General features: G+C 46.5%; 1 protein-coding gene across 7 annotated transcripts in view; it reads right to left on the reverse strand.

Moving 5' to 3' along the window:
* Positions 1-17,924, reverse strand: part of AMOTL1 (angiomotin like 1) — a 78,968-nt gene that overhangs the window by 41,556 nt on the left and 19,488 nt on the right. Inside the window, exon 1 of one of the 7 annotated variants that reach the window (XM_081909617.1) lies at positions 11,025-11,230. The exons of 4 other annotated variants lie outside the window; for them this stretch is intronic. Coding sequence is in view for 1 of the 3 variants with exons in the window: in XM_081909620.1 (XP_081765746.1) it covers positions 11,021-11,036 (16 nt within the window). In the remaining 2 variants the exon portion in view is untranslated. Of the gene's footprint in view, positions 1-10,717; positions 10,814-11,020; positions 11,231-17,924 lie in introns of those variants that run through there. 2 more of the 7 variants (XM_081909620.1, XM_081909623.1) reach the window with 2 other exon arrangements.

The following is a 17,924-nucleotide window of genomic DNA, read 5'->3' on the forward strand; positions in this document are numbered from 1 at the left end:
GTGAGCCACTGCACCTAAATAACCTGCCATGTGTCCACCCCAGGTATGCTAAGTCTCCAGATGTGTCCCAGCCATAATCATAATCATAATAATTTATAATTTACTGTATACCCTGCCCATCTGGCTGGTCTTCCCCAACCACTGTATTTTAAATATTAAAATACAGTAATACACCAAACATTAAAAGCTCCCCTAATGATGTGTTCTAAAAGTTTGCTGTTCTAGTTGACATCTGGTGGGAGGGCGTTCCACTGGGCGGGTGCCACTACTGAGAAGGCCCTCTGCCTGGTTCCCTGTAACTTGGCTTCTCACAGTGAGGGAACTGCCAGAAGGCCCTCGGCGCTGGACCTCAGTGTCCAGGTAGAACGATGGGAGTGGAGATGCTCCTTCAGATATACTGGACCGAGGCCATTTAGGGCTTTAAAGGTCAGCACCAACACTTGTGCTCGGAAATGTACTGGGAGCCAATGTAGGTCTTTCAAGACCGGTGTTATGTGGTCTCGGCGGCCGCTCCCAGTCACCAGTCTAGCTGCCGCATTCTGGATTAGTTGTAGTTTCCGGGTCACCTTCAAAGGTAGCCCCACGTAGAGTGCATTGCAGTAGTCCAAGCGGGAGATAACCATAGCATGCACTACTCTGGCGAGGCAGTCCGTGGGCAGATAGGGTCTCAGCCTGCGTACCAGATGGAGCTGGTAGACAGCTGCCCTGGACACAGAATTGCCCTTTGCCTCCATGGACAGCTGTGAGTCCAGAATGACTCCCAGGCTACGCACCTGGTCCTTCAGGGGCACAGTTACCCCATTCAGGACCAGGGAGTTCTCCACACCCGCCCGCCTCCTGTCCCCCAAAAACAGTACTTCTGTCTTGTCAGGATTCAACCTCAATCTGTTAGCTGCCATCCATCCTCCAACCGCCTCCAGACACTCACACAGGACCTTCACCACCTTCACTGGTTCTGATTTAAAAGAGAGGTAGAGCTGGGTATCATCTGCATATTGATGGTCAGCCAGCCCAAACCCCCTGATGATCTCTCCCAGAGGCTGCATGTAGATGTTGAAAAGTATGGGGGAGAGGACAGAACCCTGAGGCACCCCACAAGTGAGAGCCCAGGGGTCTGAACACTCACCCCCCACCACCACTTTCTGAACACAGCCCAGCAGGAAGGAGCGGAACCACTGTATGACAGTGCCCCCAGCTCCGAACCCCTCAAGACGGTCCAGAAGGATGTTATGGTCGATTGTATCAAACGCCACTGAGCGATCCAGCAGAACTAGGAGACAACTCTCACCTTTGTCCCTAGCCCGCTGGAGATCATCGACCAGTGCGACCAAGGCAGGTTCAATCCCATGATGAGGCCTGAATCCCCACTGGGATATATAGAAGGCTTGTCTCCCAAGGGCAGTAAGACTGAAACATTCCTGGAATTCAATATATTTATGACTGTGTTTTCCAATAAAAGGAAAAACAATGGGGTTGGGGAGACTTTGAAACTGCATGTTAGAATCCACATACATATCACTAGGGAACAAGTGCTCAGGGACAACTCACCAACGTAATACAATATTTGATACACCCAAAAGATATCAGCAAACATTATCTTACACAAGCAAGGTACTCATCATCCATATTAAGCAATTCGGTGACTGTATCTGAATGCTGACGATCCTGATTTGCTTTGTAGACATTCATAAGCGAATGCTGAATATAATATTTATGCAACTGTCAACATTTATGTTGCACTTTTTCACACACAAAAATTTACACGGTCATTTCAATTTACATGTGAAATACTGTCTGCTGTAGATTTTCAGCCATCCACTGAGGCAAGTCAGAAAGCCGATTTCTGGTCTCCTGGCTCTTTGTCATGCCAGAGAATGACCAAGAGATGAGAGAGGGTAATCTACCACATTGGAGCCGTTAAAAGGGCTGTGGAGAAGGATCCCCAGCACTCCAACAAAACCTGCAAGAAGTTGGGCAGACTAGGCCTTAGTTTGGGATAAACCAGGCACCCCCAAACCCACCCCTCCAGATGTGTTGGGACTACAACTCTCATCATCCCTAGCTAACAAGACTAGTGGTCAGGGATGATGGGAATTGTAGTCCCAAAATATCTGGAGGGCCAAGTTTGGGGATGCCTGGGATAAATGGATGCCGTCTAGGCTGCAATTCAAGCCTGAAGAGAGTCAGCTGACATTAAAAGGCATCAAGACACAACAAGCCGAACTTGAGCAACTTGTCTTGAGTTCAAAGACTCTCCCCTATTTCTCTGACTGCTACCTCAGATGGTGAATCCTGGGCTGTCCACTTTGCCTTTGACCTGACAGCGGCTATTGGCCTCTCCAACCCTCTGCTGCTACCCCAGAGCCTTCTGCATGGCTCTCTGCGCCTGCCCCGTGACCCTTTGCTCCATAACTGCTTGATCTGGTGCCTGATTCCCAAGTCCCTCCCCATACCCATGCTCCTGGACTTTCCAATCCTTGTCCACACCTAAACCAAACCTGCCTCAGAGCTAGGTCAGCTACAACCAACCCACTCTGAATTTTGGGCTCATTCTACACTTTTCTGTGTCAAAATCACACAGCTATGTGGTGAAATAAAAAAAAATTAAGGTCTTTTATATATATAATAAATGTTCATAACTGCACATATAGGCCACATGTCTGGAACCCCACAGAAAAAGTCCTGAAACCATTTTGTCCCTCCCAAATTGACCTCAAATATTTCTCTGCAAGGTCGATGGAAAGTGGAAAAGCCTTCCCATTGTCTTTTTGTTCACAAATCCTGTCTTAAGGGTATGTCTGTGTATGAATAGGGTGAGCCTGTGACCTGGCTCAGGAACTAAGTATTTATCATTACAAAAGACTGGCCAGGCTCCCCAAGTAATCCAATCAAGGGACCATTAACAGGTGATCTGCCAGACAGGAGATAAACAACGCACTCAGATTTCTGTTGTAGACCACCCTTTCTGTGATGTAGGTATGATGTATCTGGGGGTGGTCTTGAGGTAAACCCTTTCTGTGATGTATGTATGATGTTTCTGGGGTGGTCTTGGACTCCAGGGCGGGCAATTTAAAATGTCTATATAAGGACGGGCACACCTTTGTTCTGGGTCCTCCTCCTTTCCTGCATGTGAGGGGAGCACCCTGTTGCAACAGATCAATAAAGATCAGGCTTACTAGCTGCTTTGCTTCTCAATATTCTCTGGTCGGCCTCTGTTATTTTCTCCAACCGGTGGAGAACCTACAAAGGACTCTATAAGGGCTCTTGTGTCCCCCATAAGAAAATAAGGGCTGATTTTTGTTTATTACAGAGGAATAACCTAGTTATGAGTAGCACGACACAAACAAGATTATAAATTACTATTCTGAATGTGTCCTTGTTCATTTCAGGAGCTAATTTTACTTTTTAAACAAACCCATTGTAGCATAAAACACAGAACGCTAACACGGAATCTACACTTTTTAAACACAGCTGGCTCATGTTCCAAGAAACAAGTATAAAAGCAATCTTTTGTAGTATTTCATTTCATCCACCCACGCATCGGCTCAGATGGGCTTTTTGAGCACGCACCCCTGCATAGTCTGCTGCAACATCACAACTACCAAATTAATCTTCTGAAGAAAGCAGAAGTGGCCAGTGGCCACCAGCTTAGATGGATTTGAAAGGGGATTAGACAAATTAATGAAGGGAAATGCTTCTGGGGCATGAAGAAGAAGAAGAAGAAGAGTTTGGATTTGATATCCTGCCTTTCACTCCCTTTAAGGAGTCTCAAATTGGCTAACATTCTCCTTTCCTTTCCTCCCCCACAACAAACACTCTGTGAGGTGAGTGGGGCTGAGAGGCTTCAGAGAAGTGTGACTAGCTCAAGGTCACCCAGCAGCTGCGTGTGGAGGAGCGGGGAGGCGAACCCGGTTCACCAGATTACGAGTCCACCGCTCTTAACCACTACACCACACTGGCTCACAGAGATCCCCCCGTTAAAAATAAAAAAACCGTATAGAAATGCTAATACTAATACTAATACTAATACAGTGGTATCTCGGTTTACATACGCTTCAGGTTACATACGCTTCAGGTTACAGACTCCGCTAACCCAGAACAGTGCTTCAGGTTAAGAACTTTGCTTCAGGATAAGAACAGAAATCATGCGGCGGCAGCGGGAGGCCCCATTAGCTAAAGTGGTACCTCAGGTTAAGAACAGTTTCAGGTTAAGAACGGACCTACAGAACGTATTAAGTACTTAACCCGAGGTACCACTGTAATACTAACAATAATAATGTACTATTTTTAGGATCAGGGAGGGCATGCCTCTGAATATACCAACAACAGAGGAAATACAGCAAAAAATATATATGAAGTATTCGTGTTAAAACAACATGAGGGCAATGGCTAACTGCCGCATGATCCTGACAGATGAAGGGCAGCCCAGAAATATAGTAAATAAATACCCCACACTGAACTGACTAGAACTTAGATTGCACCGTTAGTCAGGACCCAGCCCACCTATTTAAATAAACCCACCCTGCTTATTAATAAAGACGAATACTATAATCACTGTAGTCACCACTGCCAATCATTTCCATATCACTTTAGTGTGCAAAGTGTGCTAAAATGCTCTCTGCCTCATTCATCTGCACCAAACTAGATTTCTCTGTACTGAGCTGCAGCCTGAATCCTTTTAACCTCAGTTGCAGTTTCCAGCGAGAAAGAACCCTGGAAGTAAATAATGGAAGATAATCCCTCTTGTATGTTTGGCATTTAGAGCAGTCAACACAGAGTCTGCCTGCTCTTTTCTCTCTCTTTTTTCAGGCTGTTTGCCAAGGAAAGACCTTTTTAGGATCATTTACTTAGAATTGTTCCTGCAATTAGCCAGCCCATTGTTAACACCAGTGTGTGGTTTTTCTTATGCAAACCACACCATTCCCGCTTGCAGGAGTTTGTTGTTTTTTTTAGAAAAAGCAATCCTAGCCATTCATATCTGACTCTTTGAAAGGGATTTGGTACCCGCTATTACAAAGCACATAGAAGCAACCTAAACTGTAGTGTGTTATACACAGAAAGGTAATTACTGTAAGTATCGTTATTTCTTCTTATTATTATCTTGAGCTGGAAAAGTGGTTAAAACTCTGCTCTAAAAATATCAAGATCATCAATGGGAGAAAGAAAAAATATTTCCTTTTTTACATGGTTCTGCTTGCTGAAGAACAAAATTTTGCAGAATTTGGAGGTGGGTTAGCTAAGTGCAGGAGAGATTTAGGGTACATACAGCAGTCTGAGTTGGAGGGATAATAACGGTGTAAAAGCAGAAATGCCAGTATGGTAGAAGCATAGAGTTGAAAAGTTACCAGAGGGTCATCTAGACCAACCCCAGTGATGCAGGAATCTCATGACAGATGGCCAGCACAAACTATAAACTTCATTTTTAAACTGAGCACAGTGCTATATATTTTTAATTAATGACCTGGTTTGCGATATACAATTTCTGTACACTCCCCTGCCCCTCTTAATTTTATTTATTTGGAAATAACAAAACTGCCTAAGTAAATAAACTTAACTGAATCCACAGAAACCACATAGAGCCAGATGCCCTGTTGTTAGGACAAACATTACTATCTGATTGTATTATTATTTATTCAGAATAACCTGTTAGCCACCTTCACACAAACTCGGTGTACAAAAACATCCTAATTATTCCCCACGCCTAAAAACAAAAGAAACAAAACCTGTAGACAGGGAACAACAGAAACAGCACCAACCAAGCTAGCTAGCTAGCTAGCTGTAAGTAAAGGTAAAGGTACCCCTGCCCGTACGGGCCAGTCTTGCCAGACTCTGGGGTTGTGCGCCCATCTCACTCAAGAGGCCAGGGGCCAGCGCTGTCCGAAGACACTTCCGGATCACGTGGCCAGCGTGACATCGCTGCTCTGGCGAGCCAGAGCTGCACACGGAAACGCCGTTTACCTTCCCGCTAGTAAGCGGTCCCTATTTATCTACTTGCACCCGAGGGTGCTTTCGAACTGCTAGGTTGGCAGGCGCTGGGACCGAACAACGGGAGCGCACCCCGCCGTGGGGATTCGAACTGCCGACCTTTCGATCGGCAAGCCCTAGGCGCTGAGGCTTTAACCCACAGCGCCACCCGCGTCCCTTGTACTGGAGGAGCTAGCTGTACTGAAGGCCAAATGACCGGAAACTTTATTTTTAACTCTTGCTGGAAAGTCAATAGAGAGGGAGAGCTATAACCTACAGAAGGAAGTTTGTTCCACAGCCTTGGTGCTACTGATATAAAGACCCTGCTCTTTGCCGCTATTGTGTCTCAGTTTCTCTCTCGCCCAAGTTGACTCCAGAGGGGGAGGGATTCAATTCCACACCAGAAATTTAAGATTACACAACTGAAGCGAATTAAGGGGCTCTATCGCTCTGGTGCAACAAGGCCCAATATTCGTTTATTTTCAGTGGCGATTGTGAAATGCACTGAAAAGTGTGGAATCAATGATTAACATAAAGGATGAAATCAGAATAAACAAGCATTGTTGTGTAACTTCACCACAAACAAATCAGAATAAGGACTCAGTAAAGACTAGGCACTGTGTAAGTTTTGTGCAAGCAAACCAGGATGTATGCTCAGAAAACAGATCCCTGTCCCCAACCTCTCTCTCATGCGCGCGCACACACCTAATCAATCCTGGATTCGTAGAATTGTCAAGTTGGAAAGGACCCCAAGGGTTATTTTGCCCAACCCCCTGCAATGCAGGAGTCTTTTGCCCAACATGGGGCTTGAATCTATAACCCGGAGATTAAGAGTGGCAGGAGAAACCCAGCCAAATGGGCAGGGATGTAAATAATAAATTATTATTATTACAGTGGTACCTCGGGTTAAGAACTTAATTCGTTCTGGAGGTCCGTTCTTAACCTGAAACTGTTCTTAGCCTGAGGTACCACTTTAGCTAATGGGGCCTCCTGCTGCCGCCGTGCAATTTCTGGTCTCATCCTGAAACAAAGTTCTTAATCCGAGGTACTCTTTCTTGGTTAGCAGAGTCTGTAATCTGAAGCGTCTGTAACCTGAAACATCTGTAACCCGAGGTAAAAAGGTAAAGGTAAAGGGACCCCTGACCATTAGGTCCAGTCGTGACCGACTCTGGGGTTGCGTGCTCATCTCGCTCTATAGGCTGAGGGAGCCGGCGTTTGTCCGCAGACAGCTTCCGGGTCATGTGGCCAGCATGACTAAGCCGCTTCTGGAGAACCAAAGCAGCGCACGAAAACACCGTTTACCTTCCTGCCAGAGTGGTACCTATTTCTCTACTTGCACTTTGACTGCATGATAATAATAGTAAGGTAAAAGGTGTTTCCGTGCACTGCTCTGGTTCTCCAGAAGTGGCTTAGTCATGCTGGCCACATGTAGGCCGGCTCCCTCGGGCAATAAAGCGAGATGAGTGCCACAACCTTAGAGTCGGCCACGACTGGACCTAACAGTCAGGGGTCCCTTTACCTTTACCAACTTTGCTATCCCAGCCTGGCCACAGCCATTGCATATCAGGCAAGATGTTAAATAAAAGGCTGGATTATAGTCTCCACTTCCTTACAGCAACCCTGTGATGTAGATTAAGCTGAGTGATAGTGACTGGCCAAGGAAGGCCACCCAGTAATCTTTGCTGCTAACTAGAGATTTGGACCCAGGCCAAAGTCCCAATCCCACCCCCACAACCTGGTGCCTTTCAGATGTTGTTGGACCATAACTCCCAGCATTCCTCACCATGAGCCATGGTGTCAGGGACTGATGGGAGCAGGAGACTGACTTAATCTGCAGGGCATGAGGTTGGAGGAAACTGATCTAGCCACTGTGCCAACTTGGTCTACCAACGGGCTTTTCTACAGAATCAGTGGTTTGAGGAGCACAGTGTCGTGGATGGTACAATGTACAAACCTTGTCCAAGAGCTGGGGTTTTTTATCTCAGCTGTCAATATGTTTTGGAAATTAACCAAATCACACACACACACCTTGCATTACTGCAATATGGAGAAGATTATGATACCATTTTGAGACCAGTCCAGGGTCCACACAAAAGACATGTTTCGTGTTTGTAGCAATGTTTGTTGACTGAAAACTATGCGGTATTGGAAATATTTCCTGCTCTCTTCATACACTAAAAACAAACAAGTGAATGGAACTGGTAGAATCACATACCACCCTACAGGCAGAGTTGCTTCCTTGCCGGAATTGTACAGGCTCAGAAAGAAGTTTATCTTTTTAAACTTCTTGCCAGTATTGGGGCATCAGAATATTTATTTGGAGTGCTTATATGAGCCATAGGGCAGTTTACAACAAAACTAGACAAGATAAAAAATAAGCGTAACATCCACAAAATAACACAGCCCTCAAATACATAACAAATCAACAACCATTTGCTAATAGCAGCAGCAACAAATCAATTAATTTATCCAGTTAGGTCTCTCCTCCTCCACCCAGCTGCCCAAAAAAGTGCACTTAATTGATTGCCTAAAGTTATATTAGGGTTGAGGCCGGATACAAAAGGCTTTCTCCTGAACCCTCAACACCACACACTTCATCCCGCACAGGAATTACCAAGAGAGCATCATCTATTCATCTTAAGGCCAGGAGTAGGCCAGCAAGGAAGATGGCATGCTTGCAGAGAATTTGGGTCACAGGTGTTTTAGGATTTTAGGTGCCAAAGTCCCACCGAAACCAATTTTGTAGTCGAGACTCCTTAGCTGTTGCACACACAGCAGCATTTTCAGTGCGATGTGAATGCATGTGTCTCAGACCTATGAGGAGGCTTAGTGTTAGATCAGACTATTGATCCATCTAGGCTAGTAATTTTTTTCTACTCTGCCCAGCAGGACCTCTGTATGGTTTCAGATAGAGGGTCTTTCCCACCACCGACTTGTATGTGATTGTTTTATAAGTTGAGATGCGCAGGATCAGACCTGGGATCTTCTGCAAGCCAAGCAAGTGCTCTGCCACAGAGCTATGGATCCTGCAATACTCCCCCTCCCATCCCCAGGTATTTCCCAGGTCTGCCAACTGAGCTCCTTTTTAAACTAAAGGTAAAGGGACCCCTGACCATTAGGTCCAGTCGTGGCCGACTCTGGGGTTGCGGCGCTCATCTCACTTTATTGGCTAAGGGAGCCAGTGTACAGCTTCCGGGTCATGTGGCCAGCATGACTAAGCCTCTTCTGGGGAGCAGAGCAGCGCACCAAAACACCGTTTACCTTCCCGCCAGAGTGGTACCTATTTATCTACTTGCACTTTGATGTGCTTTCGAAGTGCTAGGTTGGCAGGAGCAGGGACCGAGCAACGGGAGCTCACCCCGTCGTGGGGATTCGAACCGCCGACCTTCTGATCGGCAAGTCTAGGAAGGTCTGCATGGGAGGGATAGATCTTTCCCACTGAATCAAAGGCGCCTCTAGATTTTTCTCATAACTGAGCAAGCACACCCAGCCTCCATCCCATCCACAATCGCAAAGAAGAGCTTCTAGAAAATATGGTGCAAGACTCAGGTCCTCCTTTGCAGGCTTCCCACAGACATCTAGTTGGACACTGCGAAGACAGGAAGTGGACTAGATGGGCCTTGGCCTCATTCAGAAGCCATGTTCTTCACAGGTTCTTTTCAGGCTTGTGGGTCCCCAGCCTGGTTCATTTCAGAAACCAGGCACGCCACACAGTCATACATTTATAACTGCGTCCCTTGGAAAGGGTTGCCAAATCTTTTTAACAGACAGACAACATGATAGGGTGCCCAAGCAAATCCCAACATGGAAAATGCTTCTGCAGTGTGGACGGATGCCTGCTTGTTGGAAACCTCTTTGGGGGCCAAGAGCCTCTCCAGAGAAACAAAAGGTGGCAACCACCTGACCTTGGATTCCCCCAACCCTCCAATCTGACAAGCCACCAGCTTTTCTTGAGCCTCAAAAGAGCGCTAAACCTGGCAATCATGGATCATCTCCCTAAGGGCAGAGCATAACCCCACCATATGACAGACCTATTTTGGAAACCACACATTGATACATGCTGTAACCGAGGGGCAAAGCTAAAGCAGCCTCTCAATGCTACAGCAGCCTCCTGTCAAGCAATGAAAAACAGCCTGGCACGCTGTGCCCTGCTTTTTCAAGAACACTCTCAATGCACTATATGTCCTTCCTCCTTGCTATTTTCCTCCTGGCATGTACCCACAGCACTGCTCTGCTGCAGAAAAATATCACACTTATCGAAATCAGCTCTTTATCTTATGCAGGATATTTGCAAGGCATCGAAAAGCTCCCCAAGCAGGATACAAATAATTACTATGTACTTTTAAATTAGAGACAGCTCCTCTGCTCTGCTCATGCTCTCTCTCACTCTCCGTGCTCTACTTTTTTCAATGCAGTCAGCTGAACTATGGAGCAGCCCGGATTCAACTTTACAGAAATCAGGACTTTCCCCCGGCCCTCTTCGCGGGTCAACAACTTAAAAATAAGCTAAACGAAAAGCTTTCCTACCATATGTCCCAAAAAGTTTCCCAGAGTACAACTAGCCCCTCTGGCTTTCCAGATCGCTATGAACATCCATGCCTAGGGAGTGGAGGGGGGGGGGGAGTCCTAAAATTGGCAGGCAACTCCACACTTTCCCCTCTCCAGCATCCCTGCTGAGGATGACGCGCTGGCTCCCCCGGGTTCTCTCTCTCTCTCTCTCTCTCTCCCGCACCGCGCACAGTTCCGTCTTTACCTCTTTGGCTCCGAAGTTTCCCCGCAAGAGACCCCGCGAAGCGAGCGCGGCTCAGCTTTCCCACTTCCAGCCCAGCCCAGGAAAAAGAAAAGAGAAGGAAGGGGAGGAGAGGAGAGAAGCAATGGGGAGAGGAGGGGTGTCTCTCCCCCCCCCTCCCCAAGCGCGCAAATGACAGGCTGCGTCCTTGCAAAGCGCCGTTTGCAGGCGCTCCGAAAAAGCAGCAAACAAACACGCACGAAATACTCCAAACAGCCCCTATTTCCTCGCGCCGGAATGCCAGGAATGTCAGCGGAGCTTTTTTACCTACTGCCCAAATCATCGCCGGCTTCTCTGGGTCCTAATGTTGGCCCATGTATTCGCCCCGCCGAGCGCTCCCTCTTGTCTGCCGCTTGCTTTCTCCGTCTCTCTCTCTGGGCAGATCTTCCTTCTTTTCCTTCGCCAAGCAAGAGCGGTCCCTTGGAAAGGCGGCCAAGGGGCTGGGATTGCCAGCGTAATTCTACCCGCTCCGCCGCCGCCAACCCACACGCTCCAGCCGGGAAGTCGCACATAGCCGCCGCGCGGCGCTTGCCAGGTCCTAGCGCGCGGAAACTCCACTTTCCGCCGGGGGAAAGGACATACCCTCCAGCATTTATCTGGTGCAAACAGGGGCGTCCAATCAATAATAATAATAATAATAATAATAATAATAATAATAATAATAATAATAAAAAATTTTACTCTTTATACTGGGTTGCCCCCAGCCACTCTGGGAAGCTTCCAACATATATAAAAACATAATAAAACATTTAAAAACTTCCCTACACAGGGCTGCCTTCAGATGGCTCTGTGGTGGAATAACTCCATGTTGTTGTTTCTCTGTTGTTTAGTTGTTTAGTCCTGTCCGACTCTTCGTGACCCCATGGACCAGAGCACGCCAGGCACTCCTGTCTTCCACTGCCTCCAACAGTTTGGTCAAACTCATGTTCGTAGCTTCGAGAACCCTGTCCAACCATCTCATCCTCCGTCATCCCCTTCTCCTTGTGCCCTCCATCTTTCCCAACGTCAGGGTCTTTTCCAGGGAGTCTTCTCTTCTCATGATGTGGCCAAAGTCTTGGAGCCTCAGCTTCAGGACCTGTCCTTCCAGTGAGCACTCAGGGCTGATTTCCTTAAGAATGGAGAGGTTTGTTCTTCTTGCAGTCCATGGGACTCTCAAGAGTCTCCTCCAACACCATAATTCAAAAGCATCAATTCTTCGGCGATCAGCCTTGTTTATGGTCCAGCTCTCACTTCCATACTGGGAAAACCATAGCTTTAACTATACAGGCCTTTGTTGGCAAGGTGATGTCTCTGCTTTTTAAGATGCTGTCTAGGTTTGTCATTCTCTGATGCAAACAGAATAATAATAATGCAAATAATAATTTTACTCTTTATACCCTGCCCATCTGATTGGGTTGCCCCAGCCACTCTGGGCAGCTTCCAACATCTATAAAAAACATAATAAAACATTAAAAAACTTCCCTACACAGGGCTGCCTTTAGATGGCTCCATGGTGGAATAACTCCATACCCTCCAACATTTCTCTGATGAAAATAGGGACGTCCTAAGGAAACAAGGGACATTCTAGGGCCAAACCAGAAACCGGGACGGCTTCTGTAAATTCGGGACTGTGCCTGGTGTTACGCAAATTGCCGGGGGGGGGGGCACATCTTTAAAGTTGTTAAATGTTACAAATATTTTGCTTAAATGTATCCTTTCGACTTGACAGCTCAGGGAAGTTACCTAGCTTTAGCAATCATACAAAATCAACTCCTTTGCCAGTTTCCTCCATTTCAACACTATTTTGCCCTTGGAAAAAACGACTCCTTTCCCTGCCACCTCCCCTAGCCAGTGAGGACATGTATACACACCTCCTACCCCAGGAAGTGCCCAGAGGTGACAATTGCTGAGCTGATTGTTGGCCATGGAAAGCCTAATCCCATCACCAGACTTGCCAAGGGGTTCATTCAGACGTGCAAAGGAAGTTCTATTGTACTTTGGTTGGTGGGACTTCAGAGGTGTTTGCTTATGCTAATCCTATACCTGGATCTTGCCCTGACATGTCTGCTTATGCTAATCTTGTACCAAGGACTTGTCTGGATGTTTGCCAAGGTTAAACTAGTGTAACCCCTGTCTACCCTTCCCCTTTGGTGACATGTCAGTGATGTAGCAATGATGTATCAATGATGCTGTACGAACTGTATTCTGGGATATGGTGGGAAAGTTTTAAAAGTCCTTGTCACCCCATCCTCAGGGTTCAATTCCTTTTTGAACCTGTTGCGCAATAAACTTTGATCTTCAGCTATTTGCTCCGGTTGGTGGCTGGACTCCTTCTTTGTTCCGCAGGGACCCACGGGCTCTGCCCGACGAGCAGGGTGACTGAGCAGCCTTGCATCTAGATTTTTCCATAACTCTGGAAAATAGGAACACTTGGAGGGGCTGGAAGCAGCATCTCTTGTGCGGTTTTGTGCAGGCTGCAGGAGGAGAGAGAGTCCTGGTGGTGGACTCTTATTGTAGAGCTGGAAGGGACCACCAGGCATAGGAGCCCAGGGTCCCTTTAGCGCCCCCCATAAAATAATTGAGGGAGCCATCCCAAAAAAGTTGATGGGCATTGCCATTCAAATGGTGACCGTGCACTATATTATGTGATTGTTTATGCACGTATGGGCTTACTTCCCCTCCCCGCAATATTTTATTCAAGTTGGTATACCTGCATGTAGGGACATGGGTGTAGCTAGGGGGCAGGGGGGCAACTGCCCCCGCTAATCAATCAATCAATCAAATAAATAAATACCGTATTTTTCGCTCTATAAGACGCACCAGACCACAAGACGCACCTACTGTAGTTTTTGGAGGAGGAAAACAAGAAAAAAAATATTCTGAATCTCAGAAGCTAGAACAGGAAGAGGGATCGCTGCGCAGTGAAAGCAGCAATCCCTTTTGCTGTTCTGGCTTCTGGGATAGCTGCGCAGCCTGCATTCGCTCCATAAGACGCACACACATTTCCCCTTACCTTTTAGGAGGGAAAAAGTGAGTCTTATAGTGCAAAAAATACGGTAAATAGTAGAAAGATGTTGACAGTTTTTTTCTGAGCACTTGGAGTCAAAATGTAGCAATAACTTAAAACAACTGTTGAGACATTTCATTCCAAATCTGCTAGACAGAGCCAGACAGAGGATGATGATAGGTGGGCGTCCTGCCCTCCCCCCCAAAAAAAACCCCTGCCTACACCCATGACCAGGATCATCTAGTCCAACCCGCTGCAAGGCAGTAATCTTTTGCCCCAACACAGGGCTTGAATCCACAACCCTGAGATTCAGGGTCTCATGCTCTATTCCAGCAATGAGCAGAGGAAAAATGACTACTGGGAGGACAGCAGAAAGAGGAAATCCCATTGTGCACCCCAGCAGCATAACAGGACGCCTTCATGTGCCTCAGCTGCAACAAAACATGTCTCTCCTGTATGAGTCTCTGGAGCCACAGCAGGCGCTGAAACCTTCCAACAGTTGGACTTTGGCCCCAAAGGTGCACTTCTCCAGTATCTCCAGAGACAGACAGATTTCCTAACCAACTCTACCACAGCCATATATTTAAAGCACATTTTCTCCCCGAAAAGAATATTGGGAGCTATAGTTGACCCCTTGCAGAACTACAGTTCCCAGCACCGTTAACCAACTCCAGTTCCCAGAATTCTTGGTGGGCAGAGGGAAGCCAAATGTTTTAAATTTGCTTTAAATGTGTGATGTGGGTGTAAGATTACCCAACACAAAACTACAATTCCTAGCACCCTTAACAGACTACAGATCCCAATATTATTTTTTCTTGGGGGGGGGGGGATGTGCTTTAAACCCAGCAGTATGCTCAGGCTCAGTCCTCATTACGCTGTTTAAGTTTGGTCATTGGAGGTTTTCAAGCAGAGGTTGCAATGCAGGGAGTTGGATTAGATCACCCTTCGAGTCCCTTCGAACTCCACAATTCTATGATTCTACACATATATACTACCTGAATCTATGATGGAGCGGTTCACAGTATTAATACTTCAATACTCCATAGTTGCAGCCTTGGATTCAAACTGAAATCAAGCATTGCTCTGACTCTCTCCAGCTTCCCAGTCTGCAGCTTTCCTTCCAGTTTCTAGCTCACATCCCTTCACTCTCAGCTCTCAACTCTGCGTTTGTCCTTCTAACTACCTGCAAGTTGAGGCAGGGGCCTCTGTTGTTTAGTTGTGCCCAACTCTTTGTGACCCCATGGACCAGAGCACACCAGGCACTCCTGTCTTCCACTGCCTCCTGCAGTTTGGTCAAACTCATGCTGGTCGCTTCGAGGACACTGTCCAACCATCTCGTCCTCTGTCATCCCCTTCTCCTTGTGCCCTCGATCTTTCCCAACATCAGGGTCTTTTCCAGGGAGTCCTCTCTTCTCATGAGGTGGCCAAAGTATTGGAACCTCAGCTTCAGGATCTGTCCTTCCAGTGAGCACTCATGGCTGATTTACTTCTGAATGGATAGGTTTAATCTTCTTGCAGTCCATGGGACTCTCAAGATTCTCCTCCAGCACCATAATTCAAAAGCATCAATTCTTCGGCCATCAGCTGACGATCTTTATGGTCCAGTTCTTACTTCCATACATCACTACTGGGAAAACCATAGCTTTAACTATATGGACCTATGTTGGCAAGGTGATGTCTCTGCTTTTTAAGATGCTGTCTAGGTTTGTCATTGCTTTTCTCCCAAGAAGCAGGCATCTTTTAATTTCGTGACTGCTGTCACCATCTGCAGTGATCATGGAGCCCAAGAAAGTAAAATCTCTCACTGCCTCCATTTCTTCCCCTTCTATTTGCCAGGAGTTGATGTTGCACAGAGCCCTTTCCTTCATTCCCTTAATGGCCCATCACCCAGGCTATTACCTCACAAAGAAGCTAGCCTGGCTATTCCAAGAATTAGAAGAGGGCCCAAGCATTCAGACTAACCTCCCCCCATGCATGACAATACTTTCAAGAATATATTTGAAAAAGAATGGTGTTTTGTAACTTTATTTGTTACAGGATTTATTTTCATTCATTCATTCATTCATTCATTCATTCAAATGAATGGAAACAGCACTGCTGTTCAAAAAACCCAAAAACAGTTTGAAATGTCATCTTCTGCCCTTAATGATAGGACTGGCTTTGCAGATTGCATCCTCAGAGGGGCCCTTGCAATATAAAATATCTCCATCTGTACATTCCCTCCCTACCCTAATTAATGATGAACATTTTGCTAGCTACATTTATAGTTAGAGGGTGGCATCAAAAGAGTCACTTACCATCCTTTTCACCCCATCACGGATCTAGCGAAAGAGTGCTGCTTATTCCCAACTAATGACAAACCTCATTTCCCCGTCCCCGAGAAACACAGCTCGCCGCAGCACATCTCGCGGCAAAAGCAATCTGCCGGCTGAAATTGCGTCACGTTGAAGAGTCAAAGGAGCTCCTCACTGCATACCTTGTCCCACAGTAGCTCCAAAGTTCCGCCTGCAAGAAGTGTTTAAAGCGAGCCTTGCTACCACATGGCCCATTGGCACCCGAATCTGGTAGGCACTGAAAGAGACCTTGTATTCCACCCCTAAAATTAATAGCCGCCACGAGATCTTTTGCCATGGTGATGAATGTACATATTTATAACATATCCGCCTAATGCGCCTTCTCCTAACGTACAGGGCTGCTGCTGGAAAGAGCACCGAAAAAAGTCGCCACACATCTGTTTTCTCTATTTGGATGTGAAGAGCGCCCCTTTCTTACTTTCTTTTAATAATCTGACCTCTTTTGTTTCTGACAGAGGATGCTGTCAGACACAGCACTGGCTCCTTGGATTCATTCCAAGCTCAGATGAGGTCAGAATGTGAGAGGGGGAAGGGGGGAAAAAGCCATTTCTCACAGCTGGGTGGCCACTAAATAATCTGAGCAAACAGCTTGGGGGAGATTTTTTTTTTTAAAGAACATCAAATGGAATTAGATTTCTAGTTGTGCTGCAATGAAAATCACAAAGACTTTAGCTTCCGACTCTTTTTTGTGCATGTCCACACTGGCATCTGGCTCTGTTCTGCATCAGCTGCAGAGGACCTCTACAGGATACTGACTGGAAGGATCATTACTGCAACTGCTCTGCCTCTGTTGGGTTAGGAGAGAAGCTGAGAATTCAGACTCTCACCAGTAAGAATGGCTCAGTTTGCATTTCAATGCAAACCTACCTATTTTGTACTTTATGGACCAATAGGCAAACCAGGTGGCGCTGTGGTCTAAACCAAAGAGCCTAGGCTTGCCAATCAGAATGTCGGCAGTTCGAATCCCCGTTACGGGGTGAGCTCCCATTGCCCGGTCCCTGCTCCTGCCAACCTAGAAGTTCGAAAGCATGTCAAAGTGCAAGTAGATAAATAGGTACCGCTCTGGCGTGAAGGTAAACGGCGTTTCAGTGCGCTGCTCTGGTTTGCCAGAAGTGGCTTAGTCATGCTGGCCACATGACCTGAAAGCTGTCTGCAGACAAACGCCGGCTCCCTTGGCCTATAAAGCGAGATGAGCACAGCAACCCCAGAGTCGTCCGCGACTGGACCTAACGGTCAGGGGTCCCTTTACCTTTAGGCAAACTGAAACACAGTTATTCTTCGAAATTCAGACTTCTCAGAATTCTGCTATGCAGTTCTCCAAATAATGTTTGAGGGAATCCAATGTCTCTATTCAGACCAGGTGTCTCCATAGTTTTCAGTTTAGTGATAAGTTGTAAGTCAGCAACTTCTCTTTCAAGTCTGTTTCTGAAATTCTTTTGTAATAGGAGAGCTGCTTTGAGATCCTGTATTGAATGTCCTGGGAGATTGAAGTGTTCTCCTACTGGCTTCTCTGTCTTGTGATTCCTGATGTCAGACTTATGTCCATTTATCCTTTGGCGTAGGGTTTGGCCTGTTCGTCCAATATAGAGAGCTGAAGGGCACTGCTGGCATTTGATGGCATACACAATGTATGCCATCAAATCACTTGTAGCAATGTTTTTCCTGCACGGGCAGGGTTGGACTTGATTATCTTTGAGGTCCCTTCTAACGTGATCATTCTATGTATCAAAGGCAGTGCCACATAGCACATTGAGTATGTCAGTACGCCCTGACATTGTAAAATTTCAATTGTCAAAATTTCAATTTCAATCTAACTTGACCTCTCTTCCTC

This window comes from Podarcis melisellensis (assembly GCF_964234715.1).
Source record: "Podarcis melisellensis genome assembly, chromosome: 4".
Lineage (NCBI taxonomy): Eukaryota > Metazoa > Chordata > Lepidosauria > Squamata > Lacertidae > Podarcis > Podarcis melisellensis.